The sequence below is a fragment of the Trachemys scripta genome, chromosome 7 (genome assembly GCF_013100865.1).
Source record: "Trachemys scripta elegans isolate TJP31775 chromosome 7, CAS_Tse_1.0, whole genome shotgun sequence".
Lineage (NCBI taxonomy): Eukaryota > Metazoa > Chordata > Testudines > Emydidae > Trachemys > Trachemys scripta.
Genome location: NC_048304.1, coordinates 117,628,507 through 117,654,962, shown reverse-complemented (window position 1 = coordinate 117,654,962; position 26,456 = coordinate 117,628,507). Strand labels below are relative to the sequence as shown.

Sequence of the window (26,456 nt, the reverse complement as noted above, 5' to 3'; positions counted from 1 at the left end):
TAACAGCAAAACTTGACAGTTTTATTGGATTTATTGGAATGTGTACCAAAGGATGCTAAAATGGGTTTTCCTGCTTTGTGTTCTCTAAAAGCACTGTGTTTTAATTATATATAGGTTTCAGTGCAAATTGTGATTTTTGTGGGTGTACTTCATAGCACATAATGTCTAACTACCTGATTGAACCCTCAAATCAAGTATCTAGCTATTTACAGTGCTATGAATTGTCAAAACCAGGAGCACTTTCAGAGTCAGGTGCTATGTCTCATAATTTGATCATCTCTTTCGTTTGTTACCATTGTTCCCTTCCCCACCTCCCTCCACTTTTTACTTTTACAATACCATAAAATGTTCATAGTACCAAAGAAATATCATTCCTGGAATATTTTCAAATCACATGTTCAGAGGCAAAAGGTCTTTGTAAATATAGTTGAATTCGTATTTACACAGAACACAAAAGTATGCTAGGTGCCTCAGAGACAGAATGAGACAGGTCCTTGCTGGCCTGCCTAGAGTACCACATCAAAAATGCAGTATTTACATTTTCACTTGTGTACTCATCACTAACTACTTCTCTCGTTTTTTACTCCACCCTCATCTCTCTCCTTCCCTGATAATGGTGGTGGTTCATTTGTGTTCTGGTAGTGACGTTCTCCCCATACTCTGAAGCAGTTCTTTTGTTATGCTCCCTGTAGGGTGAGAGAATTTCTCCAGTGAAAAATTATCACCTGTCTACAACTCTCTCCCTCTCCCAAATCCTCCCCACAATCCCATCCTAAATGCAAATGCACAATTTCTTACCGCAAAAGAATGTTCCCCAAACCAGTTCTTGTGACCCTTCCTTGGAGTCTTGTTAGGGTATTTGTCGAAGGCTTTTTAAAAGTCTTAAATAAATCACGACGTGGCTACAGCTACACACACTGCATACAAATAAATCACGTCAATCGGTTTGACATACTCAAAGAATTGTAGTAGATTAGAGACAAGATTTTCTTTAACAGAAACAATGCTGATTTGTCACTGTCGTATCACATGTACAGTAAAACCTCAGAATTACAAACACCAGAGTTATGAACTGACCAGTCAACCAGACACCTCATTTGGAACCAAAAGTATGCAATCGGGCAGCACCAGCAGATCTCCCCCCGCCCCAAAGGCAAATACAGTATAGTACTGTGTTAAAGGTAGACTACTAAAAAACAAAAACAAAAAAAAAAGGAAAAGCAGCATTTTTCTTTTGCATAGTAAAGGTACAAAGCTGTTAAGTCAGTGTTCAGTTGTAAACTTTTGAAAGAACAACCATAACGTTTTGTTCAGCGTTAGGAACAACCTCCATTCCCAAGGTGTTTGTAACTCTGAGGCTCTACTGTATGTAAGCAGTTTAATAGTTCTATTGTAATGGCCATTTCAGTTACTTTAACTATTGCTGTATTAATGTTTTGCTGCTCTGTACTTCCCAGGATCATCTAATACCTTTTAAAAACTTAGTTTTGCTACCCTGTAGTCCATTCAGAAGTACTGGGTGTATACCACCTGGTCCTGGTGACCTGTTGCCTTTCAAACTTGTTCCAGAACCATCTCCTCTTAACTCTTTAGTTTCTGGCAGTACTTTTTCTTTATTACCTGAAAAAGTAGATTCTGAATAGATATTTCCCCAACATCTTGTATTTGAGGACTGATGTAAAGAAATAACTTAGTTTCTCTGCAATATCCTTGTCTGTCTGTCTTCGAGTGATTGCTCCTGTATATTCCACAGTAGGTGTGCGTGCTTGCCACGTGCACCGGTGCCAGAAGTTTTTCCCTTAGCAGCATCCATAGTGGGGGAGCACTGCTGTGATCCCTGGAGTGGGGCCGACATATCGTGCTATAAAGGGGGCTGTGTGCTCCCCCCACCCTCAGTTCCTTCTTGCCGCCGGTGAAGGTAGTCGGAACTTGTGCTCCAGCTTTGCTGCAGCATTTCTAGCCTTAGTGGTATACAGCTTTCCCTGAAGTTACTTGTTGAACTTTCTCTGTTAGTGCTGGGCTCAGGGCATGCCCCGTGGCCCAGGCTTCAAGTCGTGCGACTCTTGTCGCAATTCTATGCCCAGAAGCAATCCGCACTCTGTGTCTTCGCTGTCTGGGCGAGGCTCACATTAGTGAGAAATGTAAGATCTGCCGCTCCTTCAAGTCGCGAACGAAGAAGGAGCATGAGATCCGACTCCGAGCTCTCCTAATGGAGTCGGCGTTGACCCCGGCACCGATGCGTCGAGCGAACCCCGCGCTGGGCACCTCGTCCCTGGCGTGCATCAAAGCGCCCCAGGCGCGCCGTCCTGATTCCGCGCCCGGTACTGCGGCGTCGGTGCGCAGTGAGGCCCCGTCAATGAGCCAGCACCGCTCCCCTTCCAAGAAGCAAGGGAAGACTCAGCAGCGCTAGGAGAAAGAACAGGGTGAGGCTAGACCCGCACTGGGCAGCCCACGATCCCCATCGGGACCGAGACCTCCGACTTGGGTGGAGCGGAGTAGTCCAGTGCTGTCCACACGCGCCTCAGGCCGCGTGTGACATCATGACGCTTCTGGTACCGGGAGCGCCGCTTCAGTCGGGACCCCAATCCCATGGGAAGCCATTGCTCAGTGCCCATCGACACTCCCTAGACGTCTCCGAGGTCGAGGTACCGTCCCGAGTTGAAGGGCTGAGCCATGGACCTCGGCGCGCCTCCACGCCGCGAGTGAGCTTTCCACCTCCACTCCGACAGACTGTAGAGGAGGCACTAAGAGACGGCGCCGCTCCTCTTCGAGCCTTGACCGCAGGGACAGGTCTTGTCGTTGTCGGCACTGCCGTTCCCGCTCCGGCACCTGCCTTGGAAGGCGCCACGCTTGGAGCTCATCACGGGAGTCCCGGGCACCGAGGTGTCATAGTCTTGGGCGCCGGAGGCACTACGGGGACAGCACTCCTGACTCCTACCTGTCCCCCTCCAGTGGCCAGAGATGACATGTACAGGACTGCTCCAGCAGTTCGTACGGCACCGTCCGCTCATCCCGGACTTTGGCATGAAGCCGCCCCTCGTCGAGCCGCTCAGTGCCGCAAGACCAGCCGGCCCTTCTGGGCCACCTCGCGTCCCAGGGCCAGGCCATTCCCTGGCAGGGACAGTGGTGCCAGTGGTCACCGTGGCCCCAGGCACTGGTACCTCCGGTACCCCGCTCCGTGGCGGGAGTGTCCCAGGCCCAGCCAACGTCACCGCCTCGGCACCACGATGAGGCAGTGGGCACCGACCCTGCGGCACCGACTCGGGTCCCGGGTCAGGACGTCGAGATTTCGGTACAGCCGGGTGCAGACGACACTGCGGCACCGACCTCCTCGGCTCTAGATGACTCCGTGGCGCCACCACCTCCGGTCTCTCAGGAGGATTTCAAGGCCCACCAGAAGCTACTCAGGAGGGTGGCATCAAACCTCCAGCTCCAGGCCGGGGAGATGGAGGAACCATCAGACACATTGTTTAATGTCCTGACCTCTTCGACACCAGGGCGTGTGGCCCTCGCGCTCCATCAGGGGGTGGTCAATATTACTACTGGCCTCTGGCAAACCCCAGCATCTCTCTGTCCGATCTCCAAAAAGGCCGAACGGAGATACTTTGTGCCCACAAAGGGGCACGAGTACTTATACTCCCGCCCAACTCCGAACTCTCTAGTGGTGGAATCGGTGAACCACCGAGAGAGACATGGCCAACCCGCTCCTACCCCTAAGGACAAAAACGCTCACAGGCTGGATTCCTTTGGGAGAAAGGTTTATTCGTCTGCGAGCTTTCAGCTCAGAGTGGCCAACCACCAGGCACTCTTGAGCAGATATGATTTTAACCTGTGGGGGTCCCTTCCCAAGATTGAGCCCTCCCTCCATGAGAAGGACAGGAAGGAATTCCGGGCTCTTGTTGATGAGGGGGTGGCGTCGGCTAAAGCGGCGCTCCAGGCGGCCTCTGATGTGGTGGACACGGCTGCTCGTTCGATGGCCGTGGCGATTTCCATGAGAAGGGCGTCCTGGCTTTCACTCTCTGGCCTATCGGCTGAGTCCCAGTCAATCACGTAGGACCTGCCGTTCGATGGTCGGGCCCTGTTGGCAGATCAAACAGACATGCGTCTGCATGGGATGAAAGACTCCCGTACTACCCTGCAGATGCTGGACCTGTATGTCCCGCCGGCCAAGGACAAGCCCAGGCCTCACACAGGGTACAGGTTGCAGCTTGTTTCACCCCTTCCCAGTTGCCCTCTGGCCAGGGAGTTGGCGGAGGACCCGGAACATGCGCTCCTCCTAGGTCAGGAGGTACAGCGCCTCCTCTGCCTGGGAGCCGTGGAGAGGGTACCTTGGGAATTCTGGGGCAAGGGATTCTATTCCAGGTATTTTCTCATCCCGAAGGCAAAGGGCGGGCTTCGGCCCATCCTCGAGCTGCGGAAGCTCAACCAGTTCTTGGTTCGCTACAAATTCCGCATGGTGTCCCTAGCCTCTATTAGTCCTTCTCTAGACCCGGGGGATTGGTTTGCAGCGCTGGACCTTCAGGATGCCTACTTCCACATCCACATTTTTGAGGGTCACAGGCGCTACCTCTGTTTCCTGGTGGGTCAGGACCACTACCAGTTTACGGTCCTCCCCTTTGGCCTCTCGACAGACCCCAGGGTCTTCACCAAATGTATGGCAGTGGTAGCGGCCCACCTCAGGAGGAGAGGGCTGCAGGTCTTTCCCTACCTGGACGATTGGCTGCTCAAGGGCAAGTCCCGGTCCCAGGTGCAGCAGCAAATATCCCTCTTGCTCCGCACCTGCTCCGCTCTGGGCCTAGTGGTAAACGAGGAGAAATCCACGTTAATTCCTGTCCAGCGCATAGAATTCATAGGAGCACTGCTGGATTCCCAGGTGGCCACGGCCTCCCTTCCCAGGAACAGGTTCGAGGCGCTCAAAGGCCTCGTTGCCTCGGTCACGACCTTCCCCGTAACCACGGCTCGGATATGCCTTCAAATCCTCGGCCACATGGCAGCATGGACTACAGTGGTGTGACACGCCAGGCTCCGGATGAGGCCCCTCCAACTCTGGTTGACCTCCCGCTATTCCCAGGCCAGGGACAGCCTGGACAAGGTGGTCACGGTGCCGCCAACGGTGGTTGCAGACCTCCAATGGTGGTCCCTCCTGAGCAGCATGCTCCGGGGTATCCCCTTCCGAGACCCCTCTCCCTCACTAGATCTAGTGTCAGTTGCCTCAGACCTGGGCTGGGGAGCCCATGTGAGGGACATCAGGAACCAGGGTATGTGGTCACCCGAGGAACTGACCCTGCACATAAATGTCAGGGAACTCAGGGCTGTGCGACTGGCATGCCTGGCCTTTCGCCAGCACTTACAAGGGAACGTGGTCAGAATCCTCACGGACAACACCACCGCGATGTATTACATCAACAGGCAAGGGGGCATGCGCTTCAGGGCTTTATGCCAGGAAGCCCAGTTCCTGTGGGAGTTCTGTATAGCCCACAACATCCTCCTCCGAGCATTCCACCTACCCGGCGAGAGCAACACGCTCGCAGATCGCCTGAGCAGGGTGTTCACGTCAGCAAGAGTGGTCCCTGCACAGGGAGGTGGCAGAATGGATTTTCTTTCAGTGGGGCACTCCCCAGATGGACCTATTCGCCACCTCTCAGAACCGCCTGTGTCCCAGGTTCTGCTCCAGGATGATAGAAGGCGATGGGGCCATGACGGATGCCTTCCTGCTCAATTGGTCGGAGCCCCTGATGTACGCCTTCCCGCCCTTCCCCCTCATAGGCAGGGTCCTACAGAAGGTGAAGTCATTATCCTGATAGCCCCGGATTGGGCCCGTCAACATTGGTACGGGACCTTACTGCAACTCTTGGCGGCCCCCCCTCGCAGACTGCAGCTCCACCCGGACCTCCTCTCTCAGGAGCGAGGTCGTCTCCTCCATCCCAACCTGGCCCCGCTCCACCAGACGGCGTGGCTGATCCGTGGCTAGATGCAGAGGAGGGGAGGTGTACCAAGGCTGTTAGACGGTTCCTGCTTGAAAGCAGGAAGCCGTCCACACAGAGGGCCTACCTGGCTAAGTGGTATCGGTTCTCATGGGCGAGGGAGAGAGGTTCCTCCCCCGTGTCCGCTCTGCTCCAACTGGTCCTGGACTACCTCCTGTCCCTTAGGACCCAAGGGCTAGCTCCCTCCTCGATGGAGGGTGCACCTGGCGGCCATTTTGGCCTTCCACCCTCCGGTTGTGGGACAGTCAGTGTTCTCCCACCACATGACTTCCAGGTTTTTAAAGGGTTTGGACAGAGCATTCCCTTATGCTAGGCCCACGGTTCCCCCTTCGGACCTGAAGCTGGTACTGTCACGCCTCACGGGACCTCCCTTTGAGCCATTGGCCACTTGTTACTGGTCCCACCTATCTGAGAAAGTGGCGTTTTTGGTGGCTATCACCTCAGCCCGCAGGGTTTCGGAGCTTAGGGTGCTGACCTCGGAACCCCTGTACACTGTCTTTCATAAGGGGAAGGTCCAGCTTCACCCGCATCCGGCCTTCCTACCGAAGGTGGTCTCGGCATTTCACATGTACCAGGACATATTTCTGCCTGTCCTGTGTCCTAAGCCCCATTCCTCCAATGAGGAACGATGCCTACACATGCTAGATGTGCGTAGGGTGCTGGCCTTTTACTTAGATCAAACAAGGCCATTCCGGACATCCCCTCAGCTTTGCTTTGCTACGGCCAAGCGCATGAGAGAGCAACCGGTTTCCACCCAGCGGATTTCCCGCTGGATCACCTCGTGCATTCGCACATGTTATGATCTGGCTGGGGTTCCCCCGCCTCCTATTGTTAAGGCGCATTCGACGAGAGCCCAGGCCTCGTCTCCGGCCTGTGTGGCTCATGTCCCTATTCAGGACATCTGCAGGGCTGCTACATGGTCCTCTGTCCATACTTTTGCATCGCACTATGCAATCGTCTCCCAAGCAAGGGACAACGCCGGGTTTGGTCGGGCGGTGCTCCGCACGGGTAACCCTTAACCTTTATCATTTAGAACTCCTACCCACCTCCGTGAGGTATAGCTCAGTAGGTAACTTGTGGAAGACACATGAGCAATCACTCGAAGAAGAAAGGACAGTTACCTGTTCCATAACTGGCGTTCTTCGAGATGAGTTGCTCCTGTCTATTCCACATCCCACCCTCCTTCCCCTCTGTCGGAGTTGTCTGGCAAGAAGGAACTGAGGGTGGGGAGAGCACACAGCCCCCTTTCTAGCGCGATCTGTCAGCTCCACTCCAGGGGTCGCAGCGGTGCTCCCTCACTACAGATGCTGCTAAGGGAAAAACTTCCGGCACCGGTGCACGTGTCAAGCACGCACACCTACTGTGGAATAGACAGGAGCAACACATCTCGAAGAACGCCAGTTACGGAACAGGTAACTGTCCTTTCTTAATTGCTTCCTATACTCCAGCAGACTCAGCAGTTGTCTACTACATAGGCTTAAAGATTGCTTTGTTTATTTTTATGAAGGACATAAAATTAGGAGGCTTTTGGATACTTGCTCTTCAAATTTACTCTTAACTTCAAATTTCCATCTTACATTTTACTTGCTATAATTTATATTCCTTTCTGTATCCCTCACTAGGGTTGTATTTCCATTTTTTTGTAGGATACGGGGGTAGGTCAACATTGCAATTAAAGATCCATGGTGCAGCTGGGTTTACCCTGGTTCAGTGAAAATCTTGAAATCTTGCTTTTAGTTATATTCTGCTCTAGCCTCAGAAACCAAAGAAATGAAGGTCAGTAAAATTGCCGTGGAGGATGACACCAAGGAGAGCTTTTTTTTTTTTTCTTTTCACCTAGCTGTTGAATCATTAGTTCCCTCCCCCTTGGGAAAGAGACCAACTGAAAAAATATTCCTGCCAATAGCTAATGCTGAGCTCTGTAAACTTTCTAACGACAACTGTGGAAATCTGCCTCCAAGGTGGGACTCCAGCTTAGTCTCCATATCTAGCAAATCTCCATTCCATTGAGGTCACTGTGATGAATATTGGAATCGAAAAATGCAAAAGTGATAGTCAGATTGTGTGCATGAGAAGTATGAAGAACCAGAGGAAAAGTCTTGGGATGGTGAAGTCAAGAAAGTATTTCAGTTTGCAAGTCTGTTACTTAGTCTAACCTTGTGCATTCCTTTGATCTCATTTTTATTACATTTTTCCATGTTGCTGGTATAGAACGGTCTTGCATAAAAATGTTGATATTAATCTTTACAGAGATAAAATGGTGCATTTTATAAAATGTCTACTATTTGGTTCAGTACACAGATCAATAGTAAATTTTCAACACAATTGAAATTGCTGTTACCTGGCTTCTCGCCTTAAGGGGACCAAATATTGTTTTCTCTGTGAATGCAATCTTTATGCTAGGCTGAAGCTGGTCTGGTCTATGCTGCAAGGGAAATATTTTTGGATTGCAGTTCTGGGAATCATAGGGACTGCTTACTCTAGACCTGGAATACCTCTTCTGTTCATACACAAAATTCACCAAGATGTTGGGACCATCCTATGGTTTTTACACCACTTTGTGTTTAGCTTACACGCAATTTCTGCGTGCACCTGTTCAGTCTCCACCAGTGTAGACAGTGGGTGTAGCAGCTGCACTGGTGTAGTCAATCATCCTCCCAGCTCCATCTCAATACTGTGTCCCATTACTCAATGACACTTCAGTTCAAAGGCTGCCCAGTACTATCTTCCATTTCATTTCCCCCTTTCAGGGGATCTGACAATACAGAGGAATTTATTTAGTTTGTATTAAGTCTGTACAGGAACCCCATTCCAGAAATCCTGACTGCAACCAAGGTGTGATGTTCCTTGGGAAATTGGTTTGATGACATTAACCGAGAATTTCCTAACTTCCCTGAATTTTTCAACCTTCACTTGAAAGTAATTGATTTTCTTTTGTTACACAACGCACTCCTACAAGCTCCTTTTACCTCAGGTTTCAGGTGGGGAAACAATTTTGGGGTTTTAGTGTATCCTCCTTCCTCCTTGTTGAGTGCTGTAATTAATTCATGTTGTAAGTTAGGAAGATCCTAAATTAAACTCAAAGAAAATATTATTCAAGTTCTCTTAAAATATGCATGAAATCCATTTATACAAATGCTATAACCATTGTGCAGAAAAATGATAAAACAATTATAACTGTGACCATTCAACTTAAAAGGCTAAATTCTTTCTACTCAGTATGTTTTCCACATAAATTACATTTATTAATCAAAACCATTAGCTTGTACTTTTTATCTGTTCCTTAGGGCGGTCAGAAATAAATGGTAAAAGGCTCATTCTATCCACTATAATGATGCACTCAAATCCAGTAGTTGGGGGGCGGGGGGGTAGTATGTTGTGCTGAAGTTATACAATTACTTTGTAATACTTTCTAGGGTCAGGACATTTTTTATCTTTAATGTATCTCGTATAGCTTTCTGGGTAGACTAGATGATTTTGCTTTATTCTACAGTCAGTGAACCTAGTGAGGGATTAATAAATACCACAGCTATGGAAAATATTTGTAATCTGTCGCTGGCGCTAGTGAATGTAGATTCATTTTTAAAAAATATAAACTTAATAAGTAGTGTATTAAGTTGTATTGCTTTCAAGACATTAATTGATGCTAAAATGAAAAGATATCACTAATACTAGCACTGTCCTCTTCTTTGTACTGTCCAACAAGAGCTCTTTATTCTGTTGCTATGTCATCTGGTCCAGGATTTATCATGTAGTAAAGGATTTCAGAATTTCAATCTGCTTAAATATGGGGAGAGAGAGAATGGACAGTCACAAGATTTAATACAGTGGAAAAGGAGCAATATTGCAAATTGTGTATACAGCCCAAGGTTATTTTCCCCAGTGAATTTTGGCAGGAGATACCAAAGCCTGTTTGATATTGACATGACCGCTCCCTCTAATTTAATATTAATCTGTAGATGTGTATGTATATAATACATATGTACATACTGATATATGTACAGATTGGCAGGTAGCGATTGATCTATCAGGGATCGATTATCGTGTCTAGTGTAGACGCGATAAATCGATCCCTGATCGCTCTGCCGTCGACTCCAGAACTCCACCACGGCGAGAGGCGGAAGCAGAGTCAACAGGGGAGTGGCGGCTGTCGATCCCGCGCCGCAAGGATGCGAAATAAATGATTCTAAGTCGATCTAAGATACGTCGACTTCAGCTACGCTATTCTCAGTGTAGACCAGGCCTTAGTTTTGATGCTTCATCAGGCTCTTTCTGCTGAGTTGTATATCAATATGGACTGACAAGAGTAAGAATGTAACAAAGATTAAAAAATTTCACATCTCAGCAACCCCTTCCCCCCCAAAAAGGCTATAAAATCATGTTGCACTTTATTTTGGACCATCACATGGTTTGACAGCTTCTCACCACATGCTCGATATGCTATGTGAAACCGAAGGGCTAACAGTGGTTTAGTTTAGTTTTCTCCCAAGACTCAAGATTCAAATATTCCTAGCATCAAAGGCAGCCATGTCCAAACAAAATGAACTGTCTGTATGTGTTGTTGCAACCATGTGTGTGTCTGTTGCCACAATTCTCTGTAGGTACAAGGAATGGAGTGGAGAGAATGTTGCTCCCCAAGTCAGTGTTCCTCCAACTTCAGCAGATATACCCGACCCTTCCCTCCCACAACTGGCCATGGAGGATGAGAATTAAATATGATGAAATGGAATTGTGCCATAGCATGAACTTGACTTTGTCATTGAGACAGAACAGTACAGTTATAGCCACAGAACTTGAATCTTGTTCCAAACCTAAGCTTTGCTGATCATAAATTAAGAACTAGTGCCCTAAAATGCTGCCAAAATTCTCAGATTACCTTTAATAACACATGCAATATGGTATAAAAACGGGTTAGTGTTCCCTTCCTCCCCTTTATATTTTGTCATAAAAAGAAGAACTGTATGTCCCAATAGTCTAGTAGGGACACAGACTCCCAAAATGTTGGGGCACTGTAGGACATTATTGTTGCCTACCCTCTTGCTCTTTCATTCTCTTCTGTGTATTGTGGGATTGCTGCTCATTGCTCATGTATTGCTGGGTTCACTCCTCTCTTGATTGTTTCCATTGCAATGCTCATTGCTTATACTACATGTATAAATTGAATGCATATTCAGTCATGTAGGAGCACCATAAGCCAGGGGTGGCCAACCTGAGACTGAGAAGGAGCCAGAATTTACCAATATACATTGCCAAAGAGCCACAGTAATATGTCAGCAGCTCCCCATAAGCTTTTCCCGCCGACTCCTGTTCCCAGCACTTCCTGCCCACTGACGGCTCCGACGATCTTTGCCTCCCCCTCCCTCCATCCCCACACCTCCCGATCTGTTGTTTCATGGCGTGCAGGAGGCACTGGGGGGGGGGGAGGGGGAGGAGCAAGAGCATTGCAGGCTCAGGGGAGGGGGTGGGAAGAGGTGGAGTGAGGGGCAGGGGTTGAGCAGTGAGCACCTCCAGCACATTGGAAAGTTGGTGCCTGTAGCTCCAGCCCGGAGTCGGTGCCTGTACAAGGATCCGCATATTAACTTCTGAAGAGCCGCATGTGGCTCCGGAGCCACATGTTGGCCACCCCGGACCATAAGCAATACTTTCACACTTGATGTGAGAGTATTTTAGGGAAGTGCAATGAACATAGACAGTATAGTGTGGGATTTGGTGACAAAATACTATTTGTACTATGTACCTCTGAGCTGTGTAGATCTTTGCAGCCCATAAGAGTGATACAAGCTGAGAAAATCAGAATAATAAAACTGAATAGACAACATGCGTTTAACTTTGCAAGCCTTTTGGTAAATGGGTGTGAATTTTTTTTTTACCTCAAAAAAGTACCATACTATCATCTGAAGAGGTTAGGTAAACAAAATTCATAAGTATTTAGAATTTGTAATGAAATTTACCATTCATTCTTACAATGTAATCCATGGCCTTCTAGTCTGTGTAGCATAATTCATGGCATCAGAGTTTACCCCAAGCTAGTCCTCAAGGTCCGCAAGGAGGCCCTAGAAGGATAGAGGTGAATAAAACAGCACTAGAGGGTACGTTACTAAAATAGGCTTTATTTCTGCAGTATCTATTCACTACTGTTCCAAAAATTGTCACTTATCCAGTGAATAGAAGTTGAAGCTATTAAAATCTGCAGTGTTAATTTCAGCTCCATTGAAATCAAAACATACAAAAAAAAGCATTAAAAATATTTTGGATCTTTTTGTTGCTGACACTGAAGTCAATTAAACTTTCTCCTTGCAGAGATTTGTGCTCGATTCTTACCTCCCATACATCAGGGTAAATCAGGTGTGAAGTTTTGCTGGTGTAAAACAGATATAAATCAGAAGAGAATCCAGGCCCTTTTTCTTTAAGACTTAACAAATAAAATTTTATTTCAACCTTCCTTACATTTTTAGCTATTATTGAGTATTTAAAATACATTATTCTGTAGGAATAGGTTTCCTGTTTAACTTAACAAACGTGCCATTTTTAAGTCTCAATCAGCAGTAGTTTTCTTGGTTTTCCAGCTTGTCAGCAAAATAATTGGTTCTGTTTTGATGTTTCACAAGCTATTTGTTCTTTGCAGCCTGAAAGTAATTCTAGGAAGTGGTTTCTCTATATGTAACTTACTGTGTACTGAATTTTGAAAAATTCATTAAACTGCTTACCTCCATGATGTTCCTCGCTTCAATTAAGCTGAAAGGGATGAATAATGAGAATAACCAAGCTCTTATACTTCTCACAGTACCAAATCAAAAACAAGGATAGCTGGCGCGGTCTTCTTTAATACGCTGAGACTCATTCAGATAGCTGGAATCTATACTTTATGCTTTCGAAGGATGCCAATGCGGTTTTGAATCTGACTGTACTAGATTGTGATCCTGGTACGTCAGAAATATTTTGCAGCCATAATTTTAAGGTACACACAATACTTTGTTTTAAAACCGTAGCTGTGTATATCTGACCATTTATTTTTACTTCCATGTTGTAGTTTTATTTTTTAAACTAGACATTTTTAAAAAAGTGTTTTTTGGTGTGTTCACAGGTGAGTTGTGTAACCTCATAACTCTGGATGTAGCGCACAATCAGCTTGAACATCTTCCAAAGGAGATTGGAAATTGCACACAAATCACCAACCTTGACTTGCAGCACAATGAGCTTTTGGACCTACCAGAAACCATAGGTATGTGAAGGTGGGGTTGGGGAGAGAAATCACTGCTTTCCAAATGTTCAAGTCACTGAACACTAAGAATAGAAAATCTAAGAATAAAACGTAGACTGTAACTATAGAAGGGATAGGAATTTTGTTGTGGGCATTTTCACTATCAAGATCTCAAAGGGATATACACTTTCTAAAAATGTAATCTCTCTCAAACCCAAACACTGTTCATTCTAACTACTATAAGGGGTGGTCTACACTTGAAAATTAGGTACCCAGCTATGTTGCTCAGGGATGTGAAAAAACCCACGAGTGATGGACTTATGCCAACCTAAGTCCCCTTCTGGACATCGCTAGGTCAACAAAAGAATTCTTCCACTGATCTAGCTAGCACCTCTTGAGGTTCTCCCATTGGTGTAAGTAGTGTCTACACTACAGCTGTGTTACTATAGCATTGTAAGTGGGAACAAACCCTGAGAAGAGTGGTCTAAACATTAGGCTGAGAACAAGAAATTCCTGGGTTCTAAACCTGGCTCTGACACCACTGTTTTCTGTGACTTGGGGGCAAGTCACTTAACCTCTGTCTTAGATTTCCCATTTATAAAATAGGAATACTGTTTGCTTATCCACCACATAGTGAAAAATCTATTTATAGATGAATGGTGCTACATAAGTGCTAAAAATTATTAGTTTAAGGATAACGTTCTGAGTTGTATTTCAGTATTTGCTTTGAGTAGAGGAAAAATAGAGAAGACTTACAGAATCAATTTCAAGTACTAATTTATTCTTTGTATTTTCTACTTTTTAATAATATAATTTGAAAATCCACTTCCAAATTCCCAAACGTACTATCTCAGTCGGTAAAATACAGGTTTTGATGTTGGGATTGGGAGTAAGAGTACTGAAATAAACTGGTTCTTCCCTAGTTGGCTTCAGAAGCTCATATAGGACTGCACAGGTGAGGGCTTTACTTATTTAATTAAATCTCTGTTGAACAAATGGTGGAATAAAACATATTGTTTAAAAAAACACAGCCCATCATGGTTGTAAGTTTTCAGCCTTGTTGAGTGGGCAAATAAAAGACAAAACTGAACCACTTGGGCAACATCTAATAATGAATAGAGCATTTCAGTATTTTATATATATATATATATATAAAAAATGGGGAAATAAATGGGGGGATGAGGGGCAGAAGAGTGAAGAACCATTTAGAAAGACACCAACTATTTTTAGTAGCAAATTGTTGACCATGAAGATATTGGGCCTTTTTACCCAGAGAGCTCTACCTGAATTGAGCTTACACTGTTGCTGAATTTCATCATGTCCAGTTAATTTTATATTTAAAAACTAGGAGACATTTTTCCAGCTGGAATTTGCATCCGAATGCACAATTTGTAAGCATAGCTCTAACTTTAACTCTTTTTTTTATCAAGATTGGCAATGTCACTACCAAAACAAAATTGTCTTAACTTTAGTCTGCAGGTATAGAGCCCTTTGCTCATGTCAATCAGATTTTGTAAATTGTCAATTTACATGAGGGAGGTAATTAGGATTTTGGAAAGGTCAAGCTTTGAGCCTTCAAAATTGTTAAGGGCTAGAGTAGAAAAAAAGTGCTGCCAAAGTGATTTAGAACAGGAGGAAATTTGGAGAAAAACAAAAAAAATGTTTCAGGCTGCAAGGATTGATTTATGTCAAAGATTAAAAATTGCCAATACAAGTAGCTTGGTTAACTAAAGAAACTAAGAGAGTACACACGTTTACAAATATCTGAAGATTATAAACACCAAGACAAAAGTTTTAACAACAAAAGTGCAGTGTAGACAGTCTTAGGCTGTCAACATGTTAAACCAGGGGTTCTCAAACTGGGGGTTGGGACCCCTCAGGGGGTCACAAGGTTCTTACATAGGGAGTCACAAGGTGCCAGCCTCCACCCCAAACCCTGCTTTGCCGCCAGCATTTATAGTGTTAAATATATAAAAAAGCATTTTTAATTGATGGGGGTGTTGGGTCGCACTCAGAGGCTTGCTATGTGAAAGGGGTCACTAGTAAAAAAAAAAAAAAAAAAGTTTGAGAATCACTGTGTTAAACTCTGTTGGGTATCTGGTCTGAGCTAAGATAAGAGTATTGTTATGCTGGAAGGCATTCATGGGTGCTGTCCACCAATTGTTTGATCTGTAGGCCATTGCAGAGATGCTTGAGGCTGTGGCAGTATTAAACAGATGGCCAGGGCGCCATGTGTCTCCATTTTTCCTTTTTTAGTTTTCCGAATTTTCCCAAAATCAGTAGGGTTCTGGTAATTGATTTTGGAATTGATCAGATGCAGTATTAAAAAGTTACAAACAGTTAAAAAGTTAGTTAAAAGTTTAAGGTTTAAGTTTAAGTTAAAAGTTTAAAAGTTAAAGAGTTACAAACAGAGAAATGCCATTAAACTGAGTATATGGACTTGCAGTCTCAGCTAAGGTAAGAGCATCAGATTAAATTAAGGCCTCAATCCACCAAACACATAGGCAGGTATTTAAATTTAAACACATCAGTAATCCCATTTAAATTGGTACTTAAAGTTAATGCTTTTCAGGATCAGAGCCTCAGACAGGAAAATTAGGATGAATATTAGGAAAAATTCCTGACAATGAGAATTATAGGCATAATCTCCCAAGCGAGAGGGTGGAAACCTCATATCCTAGGACATGTGAAGCTAGGGCTAGACAGAGCACTAGAAAATGTACTATATGAAACTATTCTGCATTAACAGAGGATGATTGAGCTGACCTAGGCCTTGTCTACATGAGAAAGGTGCACTCGTTTAACGTAAATTGTTTTTTAAAACAGTGCAAATCCCTGTATAAACACTTGTTTCAGAATAAGAGTTTATTTCAGTTTATTAAATTGATTTTTAATTGATTTAAGATAAACCAAAATAAGTGTACATAAAGCCTTTTGAAGTAGTTTAACTAAATTGCTTTAAAATCACACCTTAAGTTAAACTGGTTCAACTTTCTTGTGTAGATAAGCACTTAATATGCTCTCTAATTTACGGTTTCTTTGAATTTTTAGCATTTTTCCCATAAACCTGCTCTTTTGTAGTGGAAACACATAGGAGTCAGGAAACCTGGATTCTGTTCCTGCTTCTGCTACTGACTGGATGTGACCTTGGGAAAGTCACATAAGTGCTCTGTGTCTAACTTTCCTCCTTTGTAAAAGGAAAAAAAAATATTTGCCTATGTAAAACACTTCAAGATAATGAGACATGTTCTGTAAGCATAAGTATTATTTCTGCACTACTACAGAAATTCTCTTTTTACTAACAAGGTTTTCTGGTGTTTCTCAAAACTATTATATTTATAATTTTCCTGTTTGGTGGACTTTTTTGTGGGAGAGGGCTCTGTCCATTTCTTTTTAAAAAATATATGAATGTTTCAGGAAAAAGTTCCCCCCCCCCCCCTTTCCGTTGCTCTTCTTTGTAGCTACACCTCTGTTCCTTAAGTATGTGGCCAGTAAACAGTTGTTGCTGTTTGATTTAACATTTTTATGTATGTGTGCCCAATAGACTACCTTTATCTTGTTGTATTATTTTTGCACTTTCTACCAATAAATGCTCTTCTAATTGACATCAAATATGTCTCAAAGATTTCTACACAGATCTTAGAAATTTTAACTGACATAAATTCCAGAAAACGAGCTTGGATATCTTAAAGTTCCTTTCTTCACATCACCCTAATAGAAACTTGTCATTTAGTACTTCTAATGTATTTGTGATTCTCTAGCCTTAAGTATGTGGTTCATTCTTTAGAAAGAATTAAAATAAAATAATGTATTCATTCTTTTTTAGCCTTTGATTTCGTAAATATAAAGAGTATGTTAGGTTGCTGAGTGGAGTTATATTTAAGATAAATTTTTTTCTGCCTTAGCAGCCTGACGGAAACTATTTGTAAGGGTTATTAGCAGCTTACCACCTAGAGAACTATGGAAAGAAATGTCTCCAATTAAATGGGCTAATACCTATGTGTTATAGGTGAACACCTTCCCTTGCCAGGTAGCTGTTCTAGGCCATTAGTGTTAATTTCTGTGCAAAATATTGATACACTATATTGAGAGATCTGTTGAAAGGCAATCATTAAATTTCTCAAAGCAGTGTGTAGAACTTACTTTAGAATAGACTATGTGGAAAGACCATGCTTACAGAAGATTGTCTTAAGAGGATATGAAAGAATCACACAACTTCTAGATAATCAGTTTATAAGTTAATAGAAGTGGGAAATTACCGGCAATGCAGTTGAAATAGCTTGGGCCTCTTGTAGGCATGCGATTTACTGAAAAAGTGATACTGTAGTAATCTTTAGTATGTTGCTGTCAGTGAATCAACTCCTCATCTGCCAAAGATGGTTTTTCTGTACATTTTCTTGATCGTTTGTTTTGCAATGGCATACTTTTCGCTTTTAAAGACATTTTTGTAGCCTTTTAAAGTTACTTATGTTCTTTCTCTAAACATATAGCTGTATCTGCATGGTGCTTATCTCTACAGAACATCAATGCTTTGCAGCTCTACAATCTGCCAAGTCAGATGCTGACTGGTGGAAGATAACATTGCACTGTGCTAACTGTCGTTGATTTTAGTCTGATTATATTTTTGCACCAAAAAAAGTATTACTGATCGAGGATGAATCTGTCTTTCAGAATGCATTATTTGTTGCTATATAAAATAAAGTTCAGAATAAGTCCATAAGTCCTGGGGGTAGTGGTGGGGGGAACGAAACTCCATTGATTGATAATGATCGACCTACATTTATGCATAGTACAAAAGAGGCAGTCTTAGCCAGTTCAGCAACAGTGGCTTTATTTCTTAGTCATGACGGTTTTGGTACAACATTAAAGCAAGTTGTGGCTTGATTTTTAGATTATAGCTTGTTTTGTGGTTAGAATAGTTCAGTGAGAGAGTTTTAGCACGGAGATGGAGATGCGGTGTATCGTCTATGGAATCCAAAGTCTGGCTTGCTTTGTTTCAGATGTTTTTTTTTTTTTTTTTCCCTAGGCTGGAGAATTTTCTTTCCAACTTTTTGATCTCTCCTCTTTTTCTTAGTTATCCCCCCTTCCCCCCCCCCCCCACTGTGACACTTACCTGTGGTTGGGTGTGATGAGTGTTTCTTGCAACATCTACACATTGCCAGGTTCCAGCATGTTTGATGTCTAAGCACAGTTGAAATTTCACTGATTTAGTCAGTGCAAAAAACCTAACCGAAGACATCTGTTAATCACAAATAACTAATTTAGAATCAATCTGTTCTTGTAACAATTAATTTTGCCTTTCCAGTTTGCTAGGCCTGTCTCTCTTCTCTCCCCCCCCCCCCCCCCCCCAAAACCTCTTTTAATGAAATCCGATTTTGTTTATAAGAGGGAAGGTTTGTCAAGTTTTGTGTTTCCTTGCTGGGTGTTTCTTGGGTAAGAAGCATTTACTGCTTGATTAGTTAGCTGAGCCTTGTCTTACCTCAGACAGCTTTCTGGGTGTGCTGTAAGATTTCTAATAAAAACAGAAAACTTTAAAGGAATGTTTCCTCACAGATTAATAGGACTGTACTGGAATGTTGAGGAGTTGCTAGCGAAAGGGCATAATTGTAATGGAGAGTGAGAGGCATGGTAGGGAAGGAACTATGCAACATCCAAGATTAAAAGGGCAGCAAAGCCAATTTAGTCACTGTGTATAAGTGTATAGTTTTGTTTCAAGTAACGCTTTCTTCTAAGTGCACTTTTGTACTATAACAAATGGCAATTTAGATATTAGTTATCAGGAAATGACTTAATGTCTTGTTCTACAGATATTGGCTTAATGCAGTCATATCAGTATTTTCTGTTGATTGAAAATAGTAAATTACTTTACATGTAGATCACTTCCTGTAAGAAAAATGTGCTTTGTGTAATAGCCTAGCATTTTCCAAGTACCATAAAGCAAAAAAGAGAGAGAGAGTCTAGCGTCAAAATTAAAATAGTTATGATACAATGTGATTTTTTTTTTTAATATGAGCCAATGTTTTGTGCTGAAGAAATATTTGGGACATATACAGTTTATCTACTTTTAGTTATTAAATGCCTTATGCCAACTTGCAGTACAGCTAATGTTAACTTGGGGGAAGCATCCAAAAGAGACATAAAATGAGGTAAAGAACAATTTAGTAGGCATTTGAGACAGAGAGAAGTAAAATGTTTAAATTAATTGGCCATCGGATTAAAAGATTTTTTTTTAAATTGTTCACTAAATACCACATTACAATTATAATTTCTCTTCAGCAAACTTAAATAGTTTCATCCCCTAAATGTAAATTTAATAGTTTTCTTATTTTTAAAAAAGGTAAAAAAGTTATCTGAGGGAGAAATTCAACAGGTAACATTAGAATTCAGGTAAGAAATCATTTTAAATTATTTTTCTATATCTACAAGCTTTCTCACCTACTGTCATCATTCTACAGTTTTGTACACGTTCTTCTAAAATGTGTTTAGTTTGATCATGGTCAGATATGTCTTATATTTCTGAATATTTAGAGCAACAGCCATTTTAATAGGAAAAGGATAGTGAGTTGTAAGCGTAGTAGTAGTAGCTCCAAAATGATTCTTTAATTAATAGCATCAAAAGAGACATTGCTGAACACATTTTCCATTTTCTGATACTGGTGTGATTTCTGAACGCTGGTCCAGGAATAAAAAGAGAGAGGTTCTGAAATTAGACTCCATGCCCTACTCCATTGTATTTGAGCCCAGTGCTAAAATGGCAACTCACATGAAACCAAATATTTCAGGAAGAGGCATCAGCATGGGAGATAGTTGAAATTCTGCTGGAAGTTACTTCAGGCTGTTAAAGTTTTAACCTCAGATTTTACCTCTAACACTCCCTGTTGCACCTTGATTAAATAAGAGGGATGAGTGAATACCAAGTAAAAATACAGAGAAACAAAATTGAATTACTTCACTGTGGGGTATGAAATAGGTTTTACTAAATTTTAATAATTATTAATTCATTTGAAATGCTAAGAGGAAGAAGTCCTGGCTTGTGTTTTACAATTTGCTGCAGAACACCATCATGTATATTCTAAAGCATTTTGTTATTGGATCCATCACCCACAACTTTGAAATGGAAAAATTAAACTTTCCATATTTTATCTAAAAGGAATCTCCCAATGCAAACAAATTAAATAGAGTGAATACTTGCATACTGATCTTTTGTATATATCAGATTGACTTCTGGTGTCTTAACTGTGGTATACTAACTCTGGATTTCATTTGCTTTGTGTGTATATGTTTTTAACATTCTTTATTTCCCATATTATTCATGTTGGTCACTCAGGCCTGGTCTGCACTACGAGATTAAGTCAAATTTAGCCGCGTTAGTCATTTATAATGAATGCTCTGCACAACCAACCCTGTTCCGCCGGCCTAAAGGGCCCTTAAAATCGACTGCTATACTCCTCCCTGACGAGGGGAGTAGTGCTAAAATCGACCTTCCTGGGTCGAATTTGGGGTAATGTAGACGCAGCGTTGTGCAATTCGATGGTATTGGCCTCTGGGAGCTATCCCAGAGTGCTCCAATGTGAGTTTCAACTCTGATGCACTAGCCAGGTACACAGGAAAAGCACTGGGAACTTCTGAATTTCATTTCCTGTTTGGTCAGCGTGGCGAGTTCAGCAGAATCACAAACGAGCTCCAGCATGGAGTGAATGGGAGACCCTGGATCCGATTGCTGTATGGGAGAAGAATCTGTGCAGGCAGAACTCAGATCCAGCAGAAGAAATGCTAATATATATGCCAAAATCGCACAGGGTCTGGTGGAGAGAGGCTACACCAGGGATGCACAGCAGTGCCACGTGAAAATTAAGGCACTCAGGCAAGCCTACCAAAAGATGAAGGCGGCAAACAGTTGCTCCTGGTCAAAGCTCCAGACATGTCACTTCTATGATCAGCTGCATGCCATTCTAGGGGGGAACCCTACCAGTTCCCCAACATTCTCTGTGGACACCTGCAAGGTGGCAGTCTCACGCAACACGGATGAGGATTTTATGGATGAGGAAGAGGAGGAGGAGAATGCGCAGCAGGCAAGCGGAGAATCCGTTCTCCCCAGCAGCCAGGACCTTTTCCTCACCCTGAGCCAATACCCTCCCAAGGCCTATTGTTCCCAGACCCTGATGGCAGAGAAGACACCTCTGGTGAGTTCACATTTGTAACGACACTTCAGGGGTTAAAAGCAATTGTGTTTAATGTTTGATTTGCCCTGAACAATTGGGATGCATTCAGGGCCAGTACAGCTAATGGAAAAGTCTGTTTGTATTTGGGGATGGAGCGGGAATCCTCCAGGGACATCTCCATGAAGCTCTCCTGGAGGTACTCCGAAAGCCTTTGCAGAAGGTTTCTGGGGAGGGCTGCCTTATTTCGTCCTCCACGGTAGGACACTTTATCACGCCTAGCCAGTAGCAAGTGGTCTGGAATCATTGCAGCCCAAAGCATGACAATGAATGGTCCTGGGTTTTGGTCACATTCATGCAACATTCGGTCTTTATCTTTCTGTGTCAGCCTCAGGAGAGTGATATCATTCATGGTCACCTGGTTGAAATAGGGCAAGTTTTGTAAGGGAACAGTAATCCTCTCTGTTTGGTGATCCCCGACACATTAGACCCTGGGCATGCTGAGCTGTTTGCGCTTGGCTAAAAGGGATCATCCCAGAGAATAGCCATGCTGGGGGGTGGGGGTGTGCTGCACCCCAAAACCGCAATCCCTCCTTTTAAATGGCAACTGCAGCCCCTTCTTTTAAACACAGCCCCTCCTTTTAAATGGCAAACACAACCAGCTTTGGTTGCTATGGGAAAGGAGGGCGCTGCAGTTTGAAACCATTCCCACACGTTATGAACCGGAAGAAGCTAACCCCACGTACCCTTTTGCTTACCATGGCTGCGTGCACACTGAATTCTGTTGCCCAGCCATGTGTGATGTGTCACCATACCGGCAGGCGCTCAATATTAAAGGCAAAATGCGACCTTGTACCTAAAACATATGTGCTGTCTATGAATTGCTTGATTAACTGTGAAAGAGTTTCCCTTTTGTTCGCAGAAATGTATCTTCTGTAAAGTGACCTCTCCCTTTTTTTCCCCTGCAGCTACAAATGTTTCTGTGCTCCCTGCATCAACTCCGTCCCTGAGGTTATCGCAGATTAGAAGGCGAAAAAAATGCACTCGCAATGACATGTTTTCAGAGCTCATGCAATCCTCCCGCACTGATAGGGCACAGCTGAATGCATGGAGGCATTCAGTGGCAGAGGCCAGAAAAACATACAGTGACCGTGATCGTAATATGCAGGAGGAGATGCTGAGGCTAATGGGGGATCAAACGGACATGATGAGGTGTCTGGTGGAGCTGCAGGAAAGGCAACTAGACTACAGACCCCCACTGCAGCCATTGTTGAACCACCTGCCCTCCTCGCCAAGTTCCATATCCTCCTCACCCAGATGCCCAAGAACGTGGTGGGGGGAGGCTCCGGGCACCCTGTCACTCAACTCCAGGGGATGGCCGAAGCAACAGAAGATTGTCATTCAAACACCTTTGATTTGTAGTGTGGCTACAATAAGCAATGTGGTCTTGTCCTTTCCTCTCCTCCCCCACTCTGTTATCAAACCTTTCGTACACCTGGGCTTCCTTTTACTAGTCAGCATTGCCAGTGATCTCAGGGTTTTTTTAAATAAATAAAGAATGAATGGATTCAGAACAATAGGGACTTTATTTCCTTTGCCAGCTGCGGTCGAAGAGGGGAGGAAGATTGGCTTACAAGGAAGTACATTCACCAAAGATGACGGTTTTGCGTCAAGGACAAACGCACACAACTGTCACACCGTAGCCTGGTCAGTCATGAAACTGTTTTTCAAAGCCTCTCTGATGCACAGCATACCTCGGTGTGCTCTTCCAATTGCTCTGGTGTCTGGCTGTTTAAAATTGTCTGCCAGGCGATCTGCCTCAACATCCCACCCCACCATAAACGTTTCCCCCTTACTCTCACAAATATTGTGGAGCACACAGCAACCAGCAATAACAATGAGAATATTGCTTTCGTAGGTTTGCTAATCTACTCCACAAACTGCGCCAGCGCCCAAAGGCACATTCTACCACCATTCTGCACTTGCTCAGCCATAGTTGAACTGCTCCTTACTGCTGTCCAGGCTGCCTGTGTATGGCTTCATGAGCCATGGGAGCAAGGGGTAGGCTGGGTCCCCAAGGATAACGATTGGCATTTCACCATCCCTAATGGTAATTTTCCGGTCTGGGAAGAAAGTCCCTTCTTGCAGCTTTCCGAACAGCCCGGAGTTCTGAAAGATGCGAGCATCATGTACCCTTCCTAACCATCCCACATTGATGTCGGTGAAACGGCCCTTGTGATCCACCAGTGCTTGCAACACCATTGAGAAGTACCCCTTGTGGTTTATGTACTCTTTGGCAAGGTGGTCCAGTGCCAAGATAGGGATATGCGTTCCATCTATCGCCCCACCCCAGTTAGGGAACCCCATTGCAGCAAAGCCATCCACTATGACCTGCATATTTCGCAGAGTCACTACCCTTCTTAGCATAAGGGTATTGATTGTCCTTGGGTCACAGCAGTCCCCACGGTAGATTTGCCAACTCCGAATTGATTCCCGACTGACCGATATCAGTCAGGTGTTGCAAGCTTCCACAGGGCTATTGCCACTCGCTTCTCAACTGTCAGGGCAGGTCTCAACTTGGTATTCCCGCGCTTCAGGGCGGGGAAAAGCAACTCACAAAGTTGCATGAAAGTGGCCTTATGCATGCAAAAGTTTGCAGACATTGAGAATCATCCCATACCTGCAACAGTATGCGGTCCCACCAGTCTGCACTTCTTTGCCGGGAGCAGAATCGGCATTTCACTGTAGCAACATGCCCCAATAGCACCATGATATCTCAATTGCCACATCCCGTGCTTTCAGGAATGTCTGTGTCCTTGTCCTCCTCACAGTCTTCCTCGTGCTGGCGGCAGGATAATGCACAAGGTGTTTGTAATGCTCACAAAAGCAGTGTACAGCTGAGCGGCCTCCATGATTGCCGTGCTATGGCGTCTGCACGGATAACCCAGGAAAAAAGGCTCAAAATGATTGTTTGCCGTTGCTCCCAAGGAGGGAGGGAAGAGGGGAGACTGACGACATGTACCCAAAACCACCTGCAATGTTTTTGCCCCATCAGGTATTGGGAGCTTAACCCAGGATTCCAGTGGGCCGCGGGGACTGTGGGATAGCTACCCATGGTGCACCACTCTGTGAGTCGATGCTAGCCACGGTATTGAGAACGCACTCCGCCAACCTAATGCGCTTAGTGGTGACATGCACGATCAACTGTATAAAATGGGTTGGTAAAGATAGACTTCTATTAAATGGACCTAATTTCGTAGTGTAGATGTGCCCTCATTCATCCTGGTAGGTTTGGGATAGGATTATTTTTTTAGTCAGTGGTAGGTACCATCAGATGGTATTTATGGATATAGGAATCTAAGCTGTGACTCAGCATTTTTAAAAGTATTTTTTTACAGTATAAAGAAAACCGACAATAGATTATTTTATTCATGCAAGGAGGAGGCATCAGATGAAGCAAGAAAGATCTGAAGGAACAAGACACAATGAAGAAAAGCAAGTCTGATATGGCTGCATACATGTTGATGCCTTGCAGCAAGGGAGGTTTAGGTTGGACATTAGGAAAAACTTCCTAACTGTCAGGGTGGTTAAGCACTGGAATAAATTGCCTAGGGAGGTTGAGGAATCTCCATCATTAGAGATTTTTAAGAGCAGGTTAGACAAAAACCTGTCAGGGATGGTCTAGTTAATACTTAGTCCTGCCATGAGTGCAGGGGACTGGACTAGATGACCTCTCCAAGTTCCTTCCAGTCCTATGATTCTATGTTCAAAGCCTGAATGATTGAACCACAAATCAAGTCTAGTTTTCATAGTTGAGAAAACATTCCAGAAGTGTGTCCCAATGTTTTATGCCTGCCAACATTGTAAAAATGAAACACAAAATGCGAGTCCAATTTTGGGGTGCTTAATTATTTGTGAGCAGCTTGCTGATATCCACTGCATGTGCACACACTTTGACGGTAGCAGTCATTAATGAAAGTTATAAACTGGTGATCAGTTCATGGGTTTGGCCTCTTCCTTCCTTATTTCAAAATTAAGATTATTTGGTCTATATCATTGGCTTAAAAATATGGGGAAGAATAGCCTTTTGCTGTATTCCTTAAAGTAACATTTAGTGATTGTGGATGGTGCCTGATTGACATCTGCAAAGACTAAAGTCTGATATCTACAGAGTAAGTAAGCTTTAGGCAGCTTTTATACTACACAGTGTGCCTAACCTTGACTAGGAACATCTTAACCATTTTTAAACAAAGTACTGTAGCCTACGTATGCGTTAGGCTACCTTTTTATTGATCAGAAACCTGACTAGACCCTTTACACTTCACCATGATCAAGTGGATTGACGGTTGCCTATAAGACTACCCAACCTCTGCTAGAAGGTGCTAAACACCATTTCTCAACTTTTTAGAAACACTTAGGTCTTGTCTGCTTTAGGTTTTGTATTCAATTGTAGCATCTTATATTGACTGAACCTGTGTTCCTTTTCTTCCATGCTGCAACCTCACCTTTTTTTCACTGTATTAAGTCCAGATGTCATATTAAGCATACTACATTTTTTTTGTAGTTTTTTCATACTACATCTGAAAAATGCCATGCAGTTTGATTTAATCTGTGCCCACAATTCCCTATTATGTTAAAGATGGCATCAGTTGCCCTTTCATACATGTGATAGCAATAAACACTCAGTAGAAAATGATCTATGAGTGAACTAGGACAAGGTAACAATGCATAATAATGCAAGTACACATTCTAACACGACTACTTAGAGTGTGATATCAACATTTGGTGCAAAATGTCTATAAAAATTGCAGAATTTGTAATGTGCCCCCTTAACAATTTTGTTTAATAGACTTCAATGTTCTCTATGATGTATTGTTGCAATTATCTATTACAAACTGCTGAAGGCTTTAAATCCTCTGATAACAAATAAATCATAAAAGGGGAGAGAACTATAATGGAAAGACTTTCTAATGCACAAGTTTTATAAATGTAAAAAGCTTTGTATTTTAATATAATTATACGAAAGCCACTTGTTCCGGTGAACTTATTTTATTTTATTCTGGTCTGAGTGCTTCCATAACATTAAAAAAAATTCCAGCTGGATCGCAAGCT

The 26,456-nt window shown here is 43.7% G+C and overlaps 1 protein-coding gene across 3 annotated transcripts in view; it reads left to right on the top strand.

Annotated features, from left to right (window-relative positions):
* Nucleotides 1–26,456, top strand: part of SHOC2 (SHOC2 leucine rich repeat scaffold protein) — a 98,464-nt gene that overhangs the window by 46,981 nt on the left and 25,027 nt on the right. For all 3 annotated transcript variants that reach the window (XM_034776141.1, XM_034776142.1, XM_034776143.1), the window contains exon 3: nucleotides 13,069–13,206. In XM_034776141.1, the coding sequence (XP_034632032.1) occupies nucleotides 13,069–13,206 (138 nt within the window). The remainder of the gene's footprint in view (nucleotides 1–13,068; nucleotides 13,207–26,456) is intronic.